Below are 20,314 nucleotides of genomic sequence, written 5' to 3'. Positions count from 1 at the left end.
TGACCTTGAAACTCGTATAGTATATTTTTTCCTGGTAGGTGGTTGTGCGCGCATTTACAAAATCCTGCAACGAAATGTGACCTCCCTATTGGTTAGTAGAATAGAATAACCAATAAGGAGGTCGCATTTCGTTGCAGGATTTTGTAAATGCGCGCGCAACCACCTACCAGGAAAAAATATACTATAGTTTCGCCGTAAGTGATATAAATCTTTGTACTTAAGACAAATCTGGTAATTGGTGTTAAACGAACCAAATATTTGTTGTTTTTAAGAAATTTTACAAAACGATTTATTTTCTACAAAAAAATTAAATTCTCTTTAACAAACAATTTAGATTATTTGATGTAAATTCTCGGAAATAATATCCCATTTTTTAATCACTCAAATTTCCTAATATGAACTATTTGGTTTATCAATGTATTCATTAAGTAACAAGTGTTCAAAAAAAATTGTGGCCAAGCAGGCGACGCCTTTCTTTCTGTGTTACAATCACAGATCGTCCTTTTAGTTATTCTTTGATACTTTCTTCAGATACATAACCCACTTTAATAAGTAAGTTAAATTGATTCATTTAAAGTAAAAACCGTGTTGCACCAAGAAAACCAGCAAAACTCGTCTGTTAGTTCAAACAAGAACTGAACACTCATCCTTCTTGATGCCATGATGCCACAGGTTTACGCAAGCACTTGACCATCTTTTTTTTGAACACACGTTATTGACAGAAATTGGAAATTATTTGAATATCACAACAACTTTGGTTGATACATTTTTACTCTTTCTTCTTTGAGAGACTGAACTAGCGGATGATGAAAATTAAATGTTAGTCAGTTTAATTAATTTTTTCTTCTTGAAAAATTACAAAATTAATGAGAGGAAATTTCACAGAAAAAATATGACATCGATGCCAGCGACATTCACATCATAGGTCACTCGTTAGGAGCACACACGGCTGGATATGCAGGATCAATGATTCCAAAGTTGGGAAGAATTACAGGATTGGACCCTGCGGAACCCTTTTTTCAGGTAATCAGCTCTTTAAAGTGTGAAAAATAATAAAAAAAAAATTATGTGATTGAAGTTTTTGTCAATAGTTTTTTGTTTTACTGCCAGAGAATTAATTAATTTTTATATTAATCCTTTTTCAGGGCATGCCCTCACATGTAAGGCTGGATCCAACAGATGCAGAATTTGTTGACGTTATCCATACAGATGGCAAAGGAATAATATTCCTCGGTAAGTGACATTACGATTTTTTGCTGAAGCTTGACGTCAAGACTTTCTTAAAATCATTTTTTAATTTATGTATTTGAAACAGTTGACAAACCAAGATGACGATATATCTTAATTAAACCGTAGCGATTTAGTACAGTTCTCTAATACTACAAAATATCGGGCCTTCAAATAAATATATATTTAGAGTAGGCGTAGGAGACATTCTAATTCTTTTAACAGTGTAAAGTAATTTTTGTAGGTAACCAATTATTCTTCGGAGTTGCATAGTATGCATAGTAAGCTTTTTCCCAATTTCCTATTGTCATATTCCGTGGAGGGAGAATACGGAAAATGCACTACAAAAATTAAAAATATTTTCTAACCTAATTTTATTTCCTTAAAATGTCAGGCGTTTCTTGTGTCATTTTCTACGCTGGAAAAATGTTGCAAACAATTGAATTTCCATAGGTTGCTCTAAACATAAATTTATTTGAAGGCCCGTTATATTGCCCTGAAGCAAAAGCCCGAAGTGAGTCTCAACAAAAAATATGAGTTTGTTCAAACTAATTGGCGTTTGTTACAAATGTTTCAATGTTTGTTGTGACAACTTCTTTAAACCCAAAGTGCGGAGGACATGCTGTATGTGTTAAAATAATGCTAAATCTTGAAAGCCATAGAACCATATAATCTGTTTCAAAATCAAAAATTCACCAACAATGCATTCTACCTTGAAAATACAACCGACAACGGCGCCAACTTTTGTTTTTAGTGTGTCTGCAAGTGTCAGAAAAAAGTGGGGTTATAAAAGAAAACTGTTGGACAATCGTTTTGGTCGTAGTTCATCGTGTTTTTATTCTCATTTTATTATTTCACTCGAAAAGTATGATATGAGAGCTAAAACCTTTTTTTATTATACCTGAATCATAATCCCGGTTTTTGACACTAAAATGCGTGCGAAAAAGGGCCTTCAAAACACTAAAGCTTTAAGGGTCGCTTATGTAACAACAAATTCACCTATATTTTGAACAATGGTAAATACACAATTTATAATAGCAACGAAACAACAACAATTGACCATTTCTATATCAACGATTAATGACACAGAATACTTCGGAAAAGGTATTTCAATTTAATTTTTTTGTTATAATTTTCAGATTGTAGTGCAGGTATAATAAAAAATAGCATATGATACACGTTTATAAGGGCCTTTAAAGCACTTGCGACGTTAAAAGCACTCCGCTACGCGTCGTGCTCGTCTCGCGTGCTTTAAAGGCTTTCTTATAAACTTGTATCATAATATACTATTGTACGTACCTAATAATTATTTTGTGTTTCGTAAATAAACTCAACAGTTCAATGTCAAATTTTGGCGGGAGGTTGAGTCAACCCAAAAAAATTAAACTTTTTCTAGGAATTTCTTTTTTCTGCCAACATAAGTCAACAGGTGGTGCATTTTTTATTTTGAAACAGATTATAGGTACGGTCGGCGGACGAATAAAACTGGGACAAAAATGACAATCACATAAGTCAAAATTTACAAATCTGCTTCGTTTAATTACGGCTTTATCACAAATAGGTTAACTTTTTTATGACATTATACAGACACTGACAAAACTGTCGATTGTGAACGCACCATACAGGTTATGGATCACGGATCAGCTGTTTAAATCTTACGCTGTTACACGAGTGGTGGGATCTCAATCGACTCTCCCACGCCTACTTCGACGCCAAATTTTAAAAAACATCCTTTATTTACAATTCACTAGTCTGATTTAGATAGCATACATTTTAAGTGTCCCAGTTTTATTTGTTCATCGACCCTACATTTGCCAAAATTTTTGAAAATCTTTTTCGTTCTCGAAATCACGTTTATAGATTTCTGTCTCTGAACCATTACGGATTTATAAGTGGACGTTAAGTATTATCGACCCTAGTTGCTTAATTCACGGTGTCAGAAGCCTTGAATAATGCAAAAAGTTTGGTAAAAATAAATTACTGATCGCCAAAGTGGACCACATTAGCTTATCACACACTTAATCAAACTAATAAATTCCTACTTGTCACTTGGAACTACTTTTGTGAATATATGATCGATTAAGCAATGTTACGGTGTGCCTCAGGGCTCCGTTCTTTAGCCGCTGTTCATTATCTTTCATATCCTAATTCATCGATCAAACTTCACACAATATTTTTAGGAGTCGCAATTCTTGACTGCTTCTTGATTTTCTGTTTTTTCTTTCTTCTCGTTTATTTTACTTTTTTACCATTTGGACATTGTACTTAATTATCATTATCGTCCAACTTAAAAATACTTAGATTAGCTCTGCATGCGTTGCAAAAACCACCGACATGGTTCAGTTTAAATTTTTTTTATTCGTATTGGTTCATCAATTAGTTATGGTCACTTATCTGAAATAATGTCAACAGCGACAAGACAAATAGAGCGAGTAGAGCCTAACCAGAAATAATATTTGTCCAAATACGAAATATTTGTTTCATTACCAGTTTTAGCCGACTCATGGTCTTCTTTGTATTAACAATACTCCAAAAACTTTCTCAAAGTGGTAAATACGAGTAAGTATATTAATTTAATACTTTTACCAAAATTTCGCAGACTGTCTTGCTAAAATAAAGAAAGCTTAAAAATGCGTATCTGTCCCCGTTCTGATCAATAAATTTCTAGATTTTTCTCCACCACTCTTTGACAATTTTTTACCTCTTCAATTAATTTCTAAATATATTGTCTACATTGATATTCTCACTCTACAATTATTGTAGGTTATGGTAAATATATTGTCTACATTGATATTTGAACTCTACAATTTGTTCCAATTATTGTAGGTTATGGAATGTCCCAGCCTTGCGGCCACCTCGACTTCTACCCCAACAACGGGAAGGAACAACCCGGATGTGATATAACCCAAACCCCTCTCGTACCCCTCACTCTCATCAGGCAAGCACCCCGCTGATCTCCCACTCCATTAAATAAACGATGATGAATTTTATTGCAGAGACGGTCTAGAGGAAGCGTCCAGAGTTTTGGTCGCCTGTAACCACATTAGAGCCATAAAATTATTTATAGATAGCATAAACGCCCAATGTCCTTACATCGGTACAAACTTCGAACTTTCGTCATTTTCGCGCAATAAACATGATCATTTTAGGGCACCAGTGCTCCAGTTTCGACCAGTTCATGTCTGGTAAGTGCTTCACATGTAAACCGGGCTCTACGAACTGTGCCGTGATGGGGTACCACGCCAACACCAGCCCCGGGATAGAAAACAACGAGATCAACCCGTCGAAAATGAGCGACTTGATCGGGAATAAGTACTACTTAACAACGGGGAGGGAGTTCCCCTTTTGCCGTGAGTACTTATAAAACCCCCACTGTAATAATTAATTAAGACTTCTCCACGTTTTGTTTTCTGCTTTTGTCCGCAGGAAGACTGTACCGAGTGAGAATAGAGTTAGCTAAACCCAAAATGGCCGAGTCGTGGGTCCAAGGTTTCATCAAGGCCGCCCTTCACAGCTCCGCAGGGGTGATTCACGTCGACCTGACGCCCGGGGAGACCAAACTGGAACACGGGACCACTTTCACCAGTGTAGTGTCGCACCCCGCCGACTTGGGGGGTAACATTAAAAAAGTGGAACTGAATTGGGAGTATGAACTGAATGTGCTGGAACCAAAAACTATTTGTTTGTTTTGGTGCAACGACCACTTGTACGTGGAGAGTGTGTCAGTGGATGAGATGGCGTTGCCTGGCAGGGAGTACGTCGCTTGCACATTTTTTTAAAACATTTTTTATTGTTAATCAGTTCGAATGCACTCTTTGGCGGATTTCGTAACGCTTTTTACGACTTTTTTACAGGAAAAGAGACGCTCCATTTTCCAATACATTGTGTCCCAAAGGCAAGAAGAGCTACTCGGACATCGCAAGCAGAGGCAAAGGCGTCTTCGTCGACCTGTGCAAACAGTCAGACAAGTTCAACAGGAGCTAATATTAACCAGTGATCACTTAATTGTACCTAATTAAGTTAGTTTTAATAAATTGTTGTTAATAAACGCGAAGAATTATTTATTCCTTCATCAAATCATCAACTGTATAGGTATAGTCCAATTTTTACCCTTTTGAGGTGACGTCACGATTTCCTTCCTCGCTTGCTCTTTATTGGAACGACAGAAACAGAAAAAAACAAAAAAAAAAAGGCACGTTTATTTATTGATGGTCACTTTAAGGTTATTTTCTGCTTCTGTCAATTTGACAATTTTTAATTTCTTTCACTTATTACGTACATTGATTACAAACATAACCTTTCGAAGCAATTGTCAACAAATTTGACACATTTATAGTTATTTATGATCAATTCAAATTTGTTTCTGATCCTAGCTCAAACATACGTAAAGTTACTAGATAATGACGTCACCTCAAAAGGGTAAAAATTGGACTATATCTAGATTCTATATATGCAGAATATTTCACGAGTGATAATATTAATAAGCCTGACGTAATTTAAAATGCAAGTAATGCAACCCGCACTATATTTCCGAAAAAAGCTGGCTACTGACATTAAACTGTCCGGCTTTTTTTGAAAATGTATTGTGGGTTGAATTTATTATTCCGTCAGGCTAATTATCACTCGTGAAATACCCTGTATAGTTTTATATCATATAAACGATAAAGACACGACAAATATTGTAAGTTTACAGATGAATGTAGGAATTCTCACTTATATGGCTTCAACAATTATTCATCTATTGGAAAAATTTGTGTAGCACAATGTGAAGAGGAAAATGGACAAATTATCATAATACAGGGTATTGATATTGCTATGAAAACTTGTGTTGTGTTATGTGTTGCAATATCATCGTCAAGAAAATAAAACTTAGGTATACATCCAAACCTAACCTCACAAATTTTGCCCGAGTGTACCTCTAAAAGCGGACGTAATTGCAGTTTCTATTGAAAAATACAGATTTTTGATGTTTATTTATTAAAAACAGCATTGGATTTAAATAAGATTAATTAAACTAGGCAAAAATGAATAGGGAATTCCACAATTTTTCTTGAAAAGCAAAATAATTGCCCCAATCCTCCCACGTATTCTTAAACGCTAGATAAATTTAAAATGTTACAGGTACTTGAATCATTACATTTAAGGTGTATATATTTATATTTCACACCTTTCATTACAAATTTTAAACAATATTTATAAAAAATTAAAAAATGGAAAAATTCCCTATTCATTTTTGCCTAGTTTATTTATGCCTTGCTCCTTATTCCTCCAAGAACTATCATCCATAATGATATATTTTTTATAGAATAGGTAGGTACTGTTACGTTATAAATTACGCTCCCGAAACTGGGCAACCCTGTTACCGGTTACAAAATCCGGAATGTTCAGGGGTATAACGAACAAGTCGTGGCTTCGACTCGATTTACAATGCGAACCATGAGAAACGCCGACCGAAGCTGAAAAATTGGTGAGAACAGCCCGGAGTACGGGAAATGATACACAATCTTCCAACTAATCGTTTATTCAGATGTCAAACAATGAAAATAATGATATAAATGAAAAAGAAAACAACGAAGCCTGACTAGCCCTATGGCGTGTACAAAATTGAATAACCCTAACTCCTCGGAGGGTCCTCCGGGTCCCAGATATTCAACGAACGAGTACCGGCGAAACAGTAAAAAAAATTCCCTTCTTTAGCGAAGGAGGAAGGCCGACTGGTCCTACGTAACGTCGCTATTCGGCTACGCCGCCCGCATAAGCGGAGAGGTCCTCCAAGTCTTCCTTCGCTCCAAAAAAAAGAATTGAAGTTAAGATGTTTTTCTCCGGTACGGACCGGTGAAGAACCACGCGCAAAAAAATGTTCGGTGAGCGCGATACACAATTCCTGGCGAGGTCACTCACGGATTGATAATCGTTCGTGAATATAAAAACCCGACGGACTTGATAAGGAAATTTTTTCTTAAGTTAGTACGATTAATGAAATGACGCGCCTTATGACAAAACTGCAACTTTAACAGTGGAACAAATTATAAATCCTAAACGCGATATACAAATTAAAGGAATTTGATAGAACTTTTCATCCGTCGAAATAATGAGTGACAATGGAAATTTGACTATAGTTAAATACCAACGCTCAATTAGTTCGACGGAGTGACAAAATACAACCGAAACTTTGGGAAGCCACGGCCTGTGGAAAATGGGGTGTCACCACTGCTCCTGACTTGCTGGAGGGTAGATCCGGCACCTTCCGGTGAGTCCGGGGACGACCTGGACTGACAGGACCCGACGAGATCCTGATCCGCAAAAGCGTTCGGTCTGGAACCTTCCGTAGTGAAGTCCGTGATCCGCTTGGCGATGTGGGCGGTGGTACTTAGACGAATCGTCTCCAACGGCCCTCGTGAACTCCACTACGTCGTCTCGTCGGCCCTGCAAATTCACTCGATCACTGTCCCCTTGACTCTCCCCAGGCACTGACAACACTCCCGGCAAAAGGTCGTGAAAAATCCACGTTCTGTCTCTGGTTCCCCCGATTTATAGCTTCCACCCCCTCTGTGCGCAGATTTTTCGGCGGAAGTCCGAGTACGTTTCCGTCGCGATGGATTCTAGAACATTCTAGAAAAATCGCGAAGATTTACAATCGCGCGGCGATTTAAATCGTAACAGTACCTACATAATTACTTAAAATCAGTAACGAGCATTATATGTAGAAGTTTTCACTTCTGTCGTGCGGTCTTAAGCACACACTCTTTTTTTTTAACTTTCATTTTAAACAAAAATTAAACAAAAAAATTCCATTGACAATAAAATTTATTTGAAGGTACATCAACTAATAAATAAATAATTTAAAGCTTAACATCGTTAAAACATCGTTAACTTCAAGCGGAAACAGGCGACAACTGCTTACTCCCATCCATCATCTTGATACAAACGATTTCGAAAATTTGCATCACCATGTCCTGATTGATCTTCTGCACTTGCAGCGACGAAACAAACAAATTTGCGACGTCTCTTAGAGTCGTTTCCCCAATCAGATACTTGAAATAATCTGCAACCACAACGTTACAACCTGCTCGTCTACTTTCTCACGAATCACCTGGTACACCACTCAAGACAACTCCCACGAATTCCTCGAGCTCCAGAGACAGAGTTTCTATTTTAGTTTCTGATGGGATTTTGGCATTGGTGCAGTAGTAGTGCAAATAATAACTGGTTTGGTTTAGTATAGTTTCTTCGATGTAGTTGCCGAAAAGCAAGAGAGCTGACTTAATCACGGGTTCTTGAGTTAGAGATGTGTCTTTGGTGTCTGCTAACAGTTCGCATAAAATGTCGAAGAGAGTTTTGGTGACTGGTAGCTTAACTTCAAAGTCGTCAAGTTCGTCTGAAAGTGATACCGAATAATTGGATGTTGATGGTGGGAGTATGAGGCTTGCCTTCAAAGTGAATGTTGGATTGTTGTAACTTGTCACCTTGTTGTAGAGAGCCTAAAGAATCGATGGCTTCGTAAGCCGTGTCCACTGTGCAGAAGACTTTTCTCTCGCAGAGGAGTTTGTGCATTCGGACGAAGAGGTCCGAGTCCTTTCAGAATTGAAAACGAGTATATTAAAAGAATTGTTAAAAAAAGTTTAGAAAATGTTGGTTTTAAGGAAAGATATTTTCGTGGCACGCAAATTGGCACATTTTCTTCCTTTTCAGCTTTACTACAATTTTCTTCTGTTCTATTCATTCGTTTTAGTGACGACTGTAAATTTATAATCAATTTCGCTTAAATCAGACATTTTAAAAAATATCAAAAATCCACAACAATAAACTATAGGTACGTAAATAAAACGATAAACGAAAAATGTAAATTCTATTCGTTGTAAAAACAGGGATGAATAGTAAAGTAGTAAAGTATTGTGCTTCTTACAAAATAACACCGAACTGTCAAATAATACACAAAGTAGGTACAAAACGTCACATGAGCAGCGAAAAAACAAATGAAAATCTATCAACATGACAAGAAGGACGGAAAGAAACGGCAACATTCGCGCCAGAAAAACATAATACACGCTCGAGAATCGAAGAAGTGAAGAGCAATGTATTCCACTTCCGTACAAAAAAGTCTTACGAAATAAATGCTCAACCTCAAGTGCTATTAAATGGAAAGGCGCCAAGCCTTGTTACAGAATAATCACGTAATTGAGCACACGTTATTTCTTTTATTGGACATTGTTACTCTTCACCTTGTCGATGTAGACAATGGCAGGATATTGGGTAAAAGAAGACACTTAGACGTAGGTACACGAACATGTTACAGATCACTAGAATTATCTTGCGGATGAAAAAAAAGTTAAACGCAAGTCATTAGGTTTGGAATTCTGTGGCGTGTGGGACGACACTGATTAACATTAATTACACAGAAAAAAGTAGTTCCGCTTTGTTATTTCCTAGTTCTCATTTAGTTCCGTGTGTGCACTTGGAGATTCAATTTGCGAAACCATTATCACGAGATTGGTATTTAAAATTATCGTCGTGTTTGCAAAATTAAATAAAGGGGAAAATATTGCGAACAATTTTCTTTCATTCGATGTTTCATTTCTACAACTACAACGTCATATTTTAAGGTATTTACTGAACATCAACAAGCAAGAAACACACAGCGCAGGTAATAGTCTTGGAAACAACATTTTGCTGCTTATTTACGCGCAGGAAAATTGAATTTTCCGGACTAGTACTGTAAAGACTTTACAAGACGCAAAATAAATTTTTTCGATGTTTTTTACTTTGCAACTATAGGTGCCAACAAAATTGACAAACTTGATTTATGTGGAATTTGTAAAAAAAATTCTAAACGATTTCCGGAAAAATGTAATACAAAACTCGTCAGTAAAACCTCTTACTTGACTCGGAGCTTTAAAATACTCGGCACAAAGTGCCTCGTATTTCAATTTAGCTCCTCTTCAGTAATGTGAGATTTTCCTGACTTTTATGTAAATAACTATTATGTGACCTGCTTAGTAAATTAATCTTTACGGGCGCGCTGGCACTTGTGGGACGAGTGACGTAAGGAACGAGTCTCCATAAGCCAGTAAGCCCAGTAAAGATTAATTGCTAAGCGAGTTGCATACAAACTTTTATTTCCACCTTCAGCCTTTAAATTTCGTTTTTTAATTGTTATTTGTTTATAAAAACATTTTAAAAGTGGAGAACATATTTTCGACAGTGGTTATCAAAATGCTCCATTTTTACGTCCAGTTATGAACTCTTTTACTCTGAACTTGTAGTTTTGTGTTAACAAAAAATGTTAATTTTTTCGAGTTCAAGAATAAACGCCTTCAATAACACCCACAATGATGATTATTTTATATTTTCATTCTGTCGTAAAAACATCACGCATTGATTTTTATTTTTTACTTTGTTTTAATTAGTCTTACATCTACAATGATTTTTTTGCTAATAAAGTTATTCCAAGATGTTTACATCCAATTAGAGTCGAATTGTAAGACCTGACAAGGTTTGTTTGTTGACAATTATCAAGGAGGATAAAATAAAATGAACAGAGTATACAGGGTGTATTTAAAATGGCGCATAATATTTACATCACAGGATTCTACGTTGAAAGACAAGGAAAAAACTCTAGTATCAATTTACTGCTAACCCGCTGCTCATGGAGTTATTAGCAGTCAAACTTGGAAATCTGCTTCGATTGATGATTTAAATAGTATCAATAACACATAATTCAACAAGTAAAATAAATATTCCAGCACAAATTTTACCATTTTGATTATTGGTTTATTTGTAATTTCATTTTAAAAAATACAAAGCCTTTGCTGTGCTAAATTTTGAAACTAATGCGACATTGCAACTAAGCCAGTGATTTTTGGAACTTGAGTAAAGTCAGAAAGCAACAAGGATTGTCATTAATGTCATTTTTGATAATAATTTTTTTTTTAACTATTCGTCTTAAGACCAAATTCAAATTAGAATTTTTTGTTTGGTATTCAACGTAGATTCGTGTGACATAAATATGCGCCATTTTTAATAACCCTGTATAAAAGTAATTCGATTAGATTTTTTATTAATCAAATCTGGCCATTTATGGTACCTATAAATTCACGTGCAATTACTTAAGGAGATAATGATTATTATTAATTACTCTTTTATTGCACTAATCCGATTATGCAATTATTGTAACGACTATTTCGGGATTTTAATCCTTAGTTAACACAGCGTTCAAGATAAAGTGGTCAAATGGGCCGCTTTTCTCTGTTTTCAAAATGCAAATCGTCTTTTTACTTAGTAAGTCTCTTAACTAAAGAATATTAATCTATATACTGAACTATTCCACGTTAATATTCATTGATTTTAACATTTCCTACGGATACATAACCTCACTTTGATTATCATTTTGATGTAAATTAAATCACAAATTTAAAGAAAAATACAACCATGTTGCACTAAGAAAACCTAAAAGCCTCTCGTTGGTTAGTTCCAAAAAAAAGTATTTGTTGCAAAAGAAATAATACAGTGTTTTTATTTGGTGAATAATTGACGTTTGACATCTATGGTTTGAGAGTTAATGAAGCTAATTAATTACGCTAACGGAAACAAAAAAAGTACCATCTTACTTGACCACAAGTTTTTTTGAACACCATGACAAAAATAATACTCCTAATTAAAACAAAAAATATAAAAAATGGTGATTACTTACCGTGGAATTCGCTTCAACAAACAACCACTTAGCGGTTCCGTCGTACCTATCACTATCGGCAACGTTCCCCGGAAGTGCAGTTTTGATAGTGTTGAGAGTATTGTGAATCACTCCTGTTGCCGTTTTAGCACAGAACTTATAAAAACTCGGCATCATACCGTCGGTCTCGTCCACATCCTCAGACTCCAACAGAATTTTATTAGAAAGATCGTCCGGAGGCCTAAAACGTTCAAATTCATCCTAAAAATAGAACAGTTGATGGAAAATTAAATACATCGGACTCAGAGCCGGCGTAGATAAGTTCGATTCGGACGACTTCTGCTCGAGCAAAGACCTGAGCTTGGCAATGCTCGTGGCCAGATCGGCGGCCTCCTCGTATTCCGGTTCGGGACTTCCCTCGTCGTGAGTTGTGATCGATGGAATTTTCGGTACTGCTTTAGCTTCTGTCTCAGTTTTAGGCTAATAAAGTGAAATTGTAAATTGAGTACACGGACAAGTCTTGCGGCAACGTGGCTCACCGGCTCTTCTTGCAACGGGTTCATCCAGGTTGTCGCAAAGTCGTCGATTTTGTCCTGGGATTTGACTCTAGTCATCTTCATTATGTGTTTCTTGTGAGGATGTTTGTCTGTTTCTTCGACTGGATTGTCTTGCAAACCAGTCAAGCGAAGACCTTTACGGATTCGGGTCCGGCCAAAATCTAAAATTCCTTCCACAACTCCGGCGGCTTCGTCCTAAACATCCAAACGACCAATTCAAAAGAAACAATTTTTATTTTATTCAATATGTATTCGTGCGCTGTCACTTTTCAGCTATTCGGCTTGTTTTGCATCACTCGGCTAACGCCTCGTGCTTAAAACTTCACCAATTCCTTTCATTTCTTACCTGTAAATGCAAACCTCCAATCCTATGCAACGCCGTCGACGTCACTTGCGAAACAGGCTTAACGTAATTATTAACGGTACTTTCTTGAAAATCCTTGATATTATGAAACGTGCTCGCTGTCGCTTCACTGATCGGCTTCATTGAAGTTTTGAACCCTTCGAGAGTCGTCATGTGCTTAACTTCATCCAATAAATTCTTAGCTGACGTCATAGGAGACATCGTATCGTCTTTTTCCGGTTCTAAAACTTACAGCTATTAAGACAATTTAATTACAATTTAATTAGTGCGCAATGAAACCTATAGTGCTGTCTGCATCTTTGTCCGACTCTCCTAGACTAATCGTGTCCAGTATATCTTGTCCGAGAGGTATAGAAGTCAAATCCAAAGAGTCGTACCAAGTTTTGCAACTTTTTGGCTCATAGATCTTGACTTCTTCGCTTTTAATTTCTGCGTAATCAGTGATATTTGGTCTTGCACTGTCAACTTCAGAAATATCTTTGGTCTTTGGTAAATCTACTTTGTCCAAACTGACTTTGCTGACAGATTTTACGAGATCGGTCGGTGTCGCGTCACCCTTTTCGGTGATCCGAACAATTTTCACTCTATTAAAATTCTGCAATTTTAACTCTACTTTCTTACTAGTGGAAGCGCACGCCATCAAGATGTAGTAATTTAAGAATTCCGGATTTGACAACATATTCAAAATAAAAGTCATAACTTTTTTGGAAATTATAGAGACTAGAACGTGATATGGTAATGAGTTTCCCAACTCCCAATTGATAAAGTGGTTCAGTAAATTAGCGGTCAATTGATGAACGTAATAATTTCTTGCTTTCCTCGAACTGCTACACGTGTGTGAATACCTGTGAATAATTACGTTACAAGGCTCTAACAAAATTGGTTTAGTAGTGCGTACCGATACAGATCGCTAATTTTCCCCGGATATTTCTCCCTCCGCTTCAAACTCCTGCGAAACTCCTTCAAGTGCTTCAAGTACAAGTTGAGAACCCCGTGAACGATCATCTCATTGTCGAGATTAAGCTGCACGTTGACCATCTTCTTGAGCACCTCTTCGAGAATGGCGCGACTTTCCGCATTAAAGGTGTCATCCTTACTTACGTAAACGAACCACTTCTGGATAAAATACTTGTCGATGTCGACGGTCAGTTGTTTGACGGCTGCCGAATTATTGGACAGGTCCCTCTCCTGGGGCTGGACTTTCAAGTTGAGCAGTTTGGGCAAGTCGAACGATTTGTTTTGTTGCAGAAAATTCTGGAGGGTCACAAAACTTAGCCAAGTGCTCGATATCGCGACGACGACCACATATCCGACCAAATAAAACCCGGTGATTGGTAATATGCAAAATTTGTTGCTTAGGCATGTCACTATTAAAAAAATTAACGACCAAGCGAACGGCTTCCAATACAATAGGAAATAATTGATCGCGTGCATTGTAACGAGGTCGCACTACTTTTAATTGTGATTACATTGTTAACTTATCTACCCACGATGGGTTTGTCATGAATTCGATTAAAGAGTAATCTACAATGATTGCGATGTAATGAGTATGTTAGAGACGGATTTTAACTGCACTAGTTTAATCGAACATTTATGTTACGGAATGACGACTGTTAATACTGACTTTGTTGTTAATTTGCCGAAATGTTTTTATTTACATTTTTGACACAACATAACCTCACTTCTATTTGACGTTTCAAGACAACAACATTAGTCACTCAAGAGTACAGCACACATCAAACTCGACGTCACCAGACAGAGATTAATCTTGTATTTGTGGTTGCATCATAACATCACTGTTAACTATTTTAAAGAATTATAAAAGACTATTCGTTTTAAACAGGATAAATGTAGGAATGTCTGGCGGTCAAAGTTGGTATTAAAATTAAACGTCAACGTCAAATGTCAACACTTTTAAATTACATAACGCGGGTTCTAGTCCAATAATCGATACCTACCTCGCCTTGTAACACATTTTTCTGGCACCATGAAGCCTTCGTCTTCTCCCTGTAACGCCTGTCTCGACCCCAAACTCTCCATTATCTCCGTTCTGTGCCGCATCTGTTACGACAACGACAAGGACGAAGCCTTGATAGCCCCCTGTCACTGCAAGGTTAACCCGCCCCAGTCCCCCGACTCTTAATAATACCACAATTACAGGGGACTGTAGCTTTCGTGCACCGAAGTTGTCTGGAAAGATGGTTGGCTGAATCGAACACGACAATGTGCGAACTGTGCCATGTGGTGTTCCGCACTGAACGTTCGCCTAAATACACTTCGCAGCAGTCGATCTGGCGTTGGTTGAAGAGCCACCGGACCCCCGGAGGCATCGGTCGAGGGGTCCGGAGCGACATAATCGCCTGCACCGTGATAACTCCCGTGGCGATCATAATCACGTACGTTTGTCTCTTCTCGTCGGATTATTACAACCAGAAGAAGTTCATTATGGTGCCTGCGGCTCGCTGGACGTCCGTTTCTTTGCTTATAATGATCGGGATCATGCTGATCGGGTACTACTTGTGGGTTTACTCCGTGATCAGGTTGCACTCGAGGATGTGGTACAATTGGTGGCAGCGCGAGTGCGTCGTCAGGTACATTCCGCCCAGTACGGCTCACATTTGTTGCCACAACCCTACCGAAACTGTCAATCCTAATAACACGCCTATGTCTACTCCCGTATCGGTGGAGTCGTCCGTTGTGGAAGACAACGAGGACCTCAGGAGTCGGCAAGATGCCGAGACTGAAGTCGACGAAAGCAATCTGGAGCAAGAGACTGAAGAACGGATCGACAACGCGGAAGTCGTGATCGACATACCTGAAAATGAGGAGACTGAGCAAAATGAGAACAGAAATGATGAAAACGAAGCTAAAGATGATGAGAATGATAATAAAGAAACTACGGTTTAAATAGAATATAACTATTTTTATTTAAATATATTTTACATTTGTGGTTTAAGATGCTCGCCTTTTGATTAATATTTTTCCACGCGCAAGGTTTGAGAGGTTGATCTTTACTTTACTAGTGTCGGATCGCTTCACCCAAATCTGGAAAAAAATCGTAAAACAATTCATGGTTTCTGGGGTTTACTGCAATGTCAAGGATGATTTGAAATTGAGTTTTCATGTAAAAAAAAAATGGAAGAAATCGAATGGTACGAATAACGAATCGAACAAACAAAAAATGTGCGTATGGACGTTTTTTAATTTGTTGCTTTAATTTATTATACAACGTGTCTCAGAAATAAGTACATACATACGTTAATTTTAATCAATGACAGTTCTCGTCAAGAACAACAAAATTTTTATTTATCATTTTTTCGAAATATAATTTTCATTTCAGTATTTTTCCCCCCAAAAAATTAACGAACTGTCTATTTATTCGCATTTTCTAGTTATTTGACCCAATGACAGTGATTGTGAAATAATACTTTTTGTAAAATCCACGCAAAACATTGTGCTTTTAGAATACAGTTTTTCCGCGGCCGCGGTGTAGTTGTTAGTTAGTTTTGTCCGACTCCACAAGGCAGATGTTTACGTGTTGATTCTGTGATTTAAGCTAAAATTTTGTGAAAATGGCGAGTTTATTTTCGAGTAGTGAATACGCAGATATTGTGTTAGTGTATGGTGAAACGTCGGGAGTGCTCCTCGGGTTTAAATAATTTCCGTGCTACTTCTTGTGGGGGTACATCAAGGACTTGGTATATTCGATAACTATAAGGTTTAGTAAAAGAATATATTTATTTAAATATATTGTTGCTATTAACTATGTAGTTCTATTACCAGTTAAAATTAATGTACTTATTTCTGAGACACGTTGTATAAAAATTGATTTGTTGATTTTGCAAAAACAAAATTCAACCACGTTAATATATTTGATATCTCTGGAACGATGAGTTCAAAGGTCATATGGGACACATCGGCATAAATCAGAATTTAATAATCGATTCAAATCTGTAACAAAATGGGAGGGTTGCCATTTAAAACAAATGGTGATTACGTCATTCATGGAAATTATTTGAAAATTAAAAAAAAAAAAATAATAATAATAATAAAATCAAGTTTTTTCGAAAAAACTCAATGGAAAAGAAAAAATACATATATTATTATCCTTCTATACCTTCGGCGTGCACTGTATACTGGAACGGCACGAGATTAGTTTAATAATAAAATATTGTCATATTTTTAAGCGGTGATGAATAACCGAACCGAATAAAAAGTGTGATTTTTATTTTCCCCAAGATATAAAGAGAAAAGTTTGATCAAGAGTAGTTTCATGAACGAGTCCAATGCAAAATGGTTGGTTAGTTTTGTTGAGATCAGTACGTAGCAGTGGATAAAAAAACCAAATTAACTAAGTAGGTACTTATAAAGAAACAAGAACTCTCTTGTCACCCAAGATAAACAACGCTATGAAAAACTGATGACATCATTTAGTAATTTTCTAATATTAAGTTTCTACCAATGGAAACAGGTCTTACTTTTTCTGGGTTCATTTCGTTTTTATTTAAAAAAATAAAAATTATCATTTCTTTAAGGTCATTCTTTATATCCCACCTATAAAACAAAAAATTACCAAGGCTTAAATACACCAATAAAAATACTTGCACATAACCTTTTACACTTGCGACATAAAAATAAATATAAAATAAACTTTTATTTTTGTAGGCTGCATTCCATATACATACACATTTACGTCTGTCGATCTAAAAACAATTTTCAAAGCAAATATATGTTTTAATAGTAAAATTTAGTACTTTGGAACAAAGAATTTTGTATGAAAAAAAAAACCCTTTGCAACAGTAAGAAGTCTGGAACGTTAAGTAAGTCTATTCTATTTTATTTTGTTAAAAATTAGTTGTTTCAACAGGTCCACTATAGATCAAAAAGTATGGACAACTAATTGACTTTTGCAGAAAAAATTAAATAATTATAACTTGTACATATGTACTAATGACATTGTGTATACTTTTTTCTCTTGGTTGAATCGTAGATAGATTCAAATTAATGAGATTCTTTGTCTACTTATCAAACTAAACTAACAAGTTTTTAATCATTTTAAGTCCGACCTCGTCAAATTCAAATAACGTGCGAATATCTTGACTCTTTTTATTACTGGTTAAACTCCAAAGTCCAAGAATTTTCTTGAACATTTCGTGATTTTTCAGTGAATAACACGTTCAAAATCGTTATGTCATTTTAAAAGTGATTTGAATGAAAAACCACTTTATTATATAAAAATGTTACAACGCCCTTTCAACGAATACACCTGTTTCTAAATGTTTCTATGTACTGTTGCGGCCAAATAAAACTGGGCAGCAATTTTTTCTATTGTAATAAAAAACTATTTTTCAAATTGACATCATCCGTCAATGTTAGGTTGTGCCACAGGTATGGGTCTCTTGTTACCCGAGAAACTTTCATTTTAAAAGCCTGAATTACCAAAACTTATAAAGATGACAAAAATGTCATTTTAGTGGTCGCCTTTATTTGGCCGCAACTGTACTATTCCGGACACGGAATCTTGGCCACGACTGACATTTAACTGACAAATATGTGTGAACTGGCCTTTATTGAATATAACCCCTCTTTTTTGATGTCACAAGAAAAACTTCAAAGTGATTTTTAATAACTGTCATTATTAATGACACTAATGACTGGTTTACATCATTTTTTTAGAAATATCTAAAAATGTTGGCCAAGATTCCATGTCCGGAATCGTACGTCGTTAATCATTTTTGTGGCATTCCTTACCTTGACAAATGCTCCAACCACATGTAGGAATAGTGTTACTGTTTTCCATCCATTCACCGATTATTATTTATTTCTTATTAGTTGCCTATCATTTAAATACTTCCATTTGTGTTTTTTGCCTTTCATTCTCCAAGCTTTTAACCTAACACTCCACTCTAGCACCCGTTACTGCCGTCCAATCAGAATTCAGCATTCCACCAATCAGAAGTCAGAACTGATCAAATGCAGTAACCAGAACATAACCTTAGATGTTTGTTTATAAATTGTTTTAACTCTCTCTATATTTTGTTAAACTCTCAAATCAAGAAAAAATTGGACGAACGGTTACAACTAAATCTGTCAAAATGATCTCAATCATATTTTCTGTACTTACCATGTCGTTACCGATCGCTGAAATATTGGCGGGAAACTTGGGTAAGTCCCTGCCTTCAACGAACACGGACTGGCCGCGATGGAACCACCGCTTCTCATACAACAGTTTTCCATCTTCTATCCTCGTCTCAATGAGCGGCACATCATTGAGACTTGAAGAAATACTGAGAGGACTGTGCAGATGTCCTGGACTCAAAGAATTGCTGTCATCTATAAAAACAATCTAAATCAATCACAACTTTTATATGACGAAACAAACAGTACTTGGTTTGCGCACGGGAGTCAACACTTTCCCCCTGTTGATAATTTTCAAATCATTCGCCACCTCCTTCTCATCCAGAAGATACGTGATCTGTGCCGTCGGCGCCTTCCGCCGTTTCTCCGGCACCGGAATCGGATCGTTCGGCCTCCGCCTCAACTTCCGCGTCATCACAGGCTTCACTTCCATCGAATCCCCAGTTAATTCCATCGAGTACCTCTCAGCTTCGATCGTCCGCTTCTTATCCTCCAAATCTGAAATGAGATTCTCCCGCAAGTCGATCTTCTTGTCTTCGAAATCTTTAGCCGCCGCTTTTTTCTCGCCGATGTAGTCGCGCTCTACGCACTCGAACCTGTAGTCTCTGTACAAAATGTTGATGCGGATCCGCTCCCTGTACTGGCTCTCTAGCTTCTTTACTTTCCTGTTGTACTCGTGATGCGTGCCGTCGTTCAGCTGCTGCAGTTTCTTCTTCAGACTCGCCAGCTTGTCTTGGTACATTTGTTCTTTGATTTCGAGGGGTTCTTCGTGTCGTCCCGTGTCGGTCTCGCTGGCATCTTCGGTGTCTGGATTTTTGCCCCGTCAAAACATACATTTACCGAAAGGGCACTCACCTTCGTCGCTCTCATCGCAGGGGTCTTCGTTCTCGCGGTCGTCTTCGTCGTCGAAGTTGTCATCTTCGTACTCGTAGTCTTGGTTGTAGGAGTTGGAGTACGGAGACCCCAAATAAGACATCTCTGAGAACTTAATTTTGAAGTTTGTTTAAACAATTTCGCGACAAATAATCGTTACTGTTTGTTATTTGGAACACAAACAACTCTGTTGAGGTTATATTAAATGTCAGTGTGGCAACAAACCAAAATTGAAGTTTGGTAAACATACGAGCTAACCTCATTTCAAAACAATAGAATAAAGCATCGTTCACACAAAACTTTCAACATGTCTTTTTTATAAATTCTCACGAGGCGCTACTATGTATTAACCAATCAAACCTATTTACATCATTACTTGAATAGAAAAATAAATGTGTATAAACGTATTATATCAAAAACGCCACAAAATTCTTAATACATCGGATAAAAAGTGTGTAAATTACGCTTTAGAAGAGATTTAAATGA

General features: G+C 36.8%; 4 protein-coding genes across 4 annotated transcripts in view; 2 read left to right on the top strand and 2 right to left on the bottom strand.

Annotated features, from left to right (window-relative positions):
- The window catches only part of LOC138127437 (pancreatic triacylglycerol lipase-like), a 29,871-nt gene extending 24,596 nt beyond the window's left edge, over positions 1–5,275 (top strand). The window contains exons 6-12 of the mRNA XM_069043519.1: positions 886–1,023; positions 1,146–1,233; positions 4,054–4,165; positions 4,224–4,324; positions 4,377–4,577; positions 4,654–4,981; positions 5,082–5,275. Coding sequence (XP_068899620.1) covers positions 886–1,023; positions 1,146–1,233; positions 4,054–4,165; positions 4,224–4,324; positions 4,377–4,577; positions 4,654–4,981; positions 5,082–5,211 — 1,098 coding nt within the window. The 3' untranslated portion in view covers positions 5,212–5,275. The remainder of the gene's footprint in view (positions 1–885; positions 1,024–1,145; positions 1,234–4,053; positions 4,166–4,223; positions 4,325–4,376; positions 4,578–4,653; positions 4,982–5,081) is intronic.
- Positions 5,276–8,016: 2,741 nt separating this feature from the next.
- LOC138125970 (uncharacterized) lies at positions 8,017–14,251 on the bottom strand. Its single transcript, XM_069041567.1, has 9 exons — positions 13,716–14,251; positions 13,097–13,662; positions 12,800–13,038; positions 12,436–12,648; positions 12,192–12,376; positions 11,918–12,137; positions 8,658–8,802; positions 8,321–8,605; positions 8,017–8,272 (listed from the first exon to the last, which is right to left on the bottom strand). The coding sequence occupies exons 1-9, from the start codon at positions 14,249–14,251 to the stop codon at positions 8,103–8,105; spliced, it is 2,559 nt and encodes an 852-aa protein (XP_068897668.1). The 3' UTR covers positions 8,017–8,102.
- Positions 14,252–14,795: 544 nt separating this feature from the next.
- On the top strand, positions 14,796–15,773 carry LOC138125966 (E3 ubiquitin-protein ligase MARCHF2-like). The gene is made up of 2 exons (XM_069041557.1): positions 14,796–14,930; positions 14,978–15,773. Exons 1-2 carry the CDS (start codon positions 14,805–14,807, stop codon positions 15,722–15,724), a joined length of 873 nt encoding a protein of 290 aa, XP_068897658.1. The 5' UTR covers positions 14,796–14,804; the 3' UTR covers positions 15,725–15,773.
- On the bottom strand, positions 15,720–20,093 carry LOC138125964 (sin3 histone deacetylase corepressor complex component SDS3). The gene is made up of 4 exons (XM_069041555.1): positions 19,811–20,093; positions 19,205–19,762; positions 18,942–19,150; positions 15,720–15,862 (listed from the first exon to the last, which is right to left on the bottom strand). The coding sequence occupies exons 1-4, from the start codon at positions 19,929–19,931 to the stop codon at positions 15,770–15,772; spliced, it is 981 nt and encodes a 326-aa protein (XP_068897656.1). The 5' UTR covers positions 19,932–20,093; the 3' UTR covers positions 15,720–15,769.
- Between the last annotated feature and the right edge of the window lie 221 nt (positions 20,094–20,314).

This window comes from Tenebrio molitor, chromosome 3, assembly GCF_963966145.1.
Source record: "Tenebrio molitor chromosome 3, icTenMoli1.1, whole genome shotgun sequence".
NCBI classification, from domain to species: domain Eukaryota; kingdom Metazoa; phylum Arthropoda; class Insecta; order Coleoptera; family Tenebrionidae; genus Tenebrio; species Tenebrio molitor.
Note: the sequence above shows the minus strand (reverse complement) of the source record. Positions and strands in the feature narration are given on the sequence as shown.

Coding starts and splice junctions, on each gene's coding strand:
- LOC138125970 (XM_069041567.1), bottom strand. CDS start 14,251: ATGCACGCGATCAATTATTTCCTATTGTATTGGAAGCCGTTCGCTTGG. Junction 8,803..11,917: donor TTGTTGAAGCGAATTCCACG/GTAAGTAATCAC, acceptor CAATTCTGAAAG/GACTCGGACCTCTTCGTCCG. Junction 8,273..8,320: donor TGTCTTGAGTGGTGTACCAG/GTGATTCGTGAG, acceptor TTGTGGTTGCAG/ATTATTTCAAGTATCTGATT.
- LOC138125966 (XM_069041557.1), top strand. CDS start 14,805: ATGAAGCCTTCGTCTTCTCCCTGTAACGCCTGTCTCGACCCCAAACTC. Junction 14,931..14,977: donor TAGCCCCCTGTCACTGCAAG/GTTAACCCGCCC, acceptor CCACAATTACAG/GGGACTGTAGCTTTCGTGCA.
- LOC138125964 (XM_069041555.1), bottom strand. CDS start 19,931: ATGTCTTATTTGGGGTCTCCGTACTCCAACTCCTACAACCAAGACTAC. Junction 19,763..19,810: donor CTGCGATGAGAGCGACGAAG/GTGAGTGCCCTT, acceptor GCAAAAATCCAG/ACACCGAAGATGCCAGCGAG. Junction 19,151..19,204: donor GACTCCCGTGCGCAAACCAA/GTACTGTTTGTT, acceptor TTGTTTTTATAG/ATGACAGCAATTCTTTGAGT.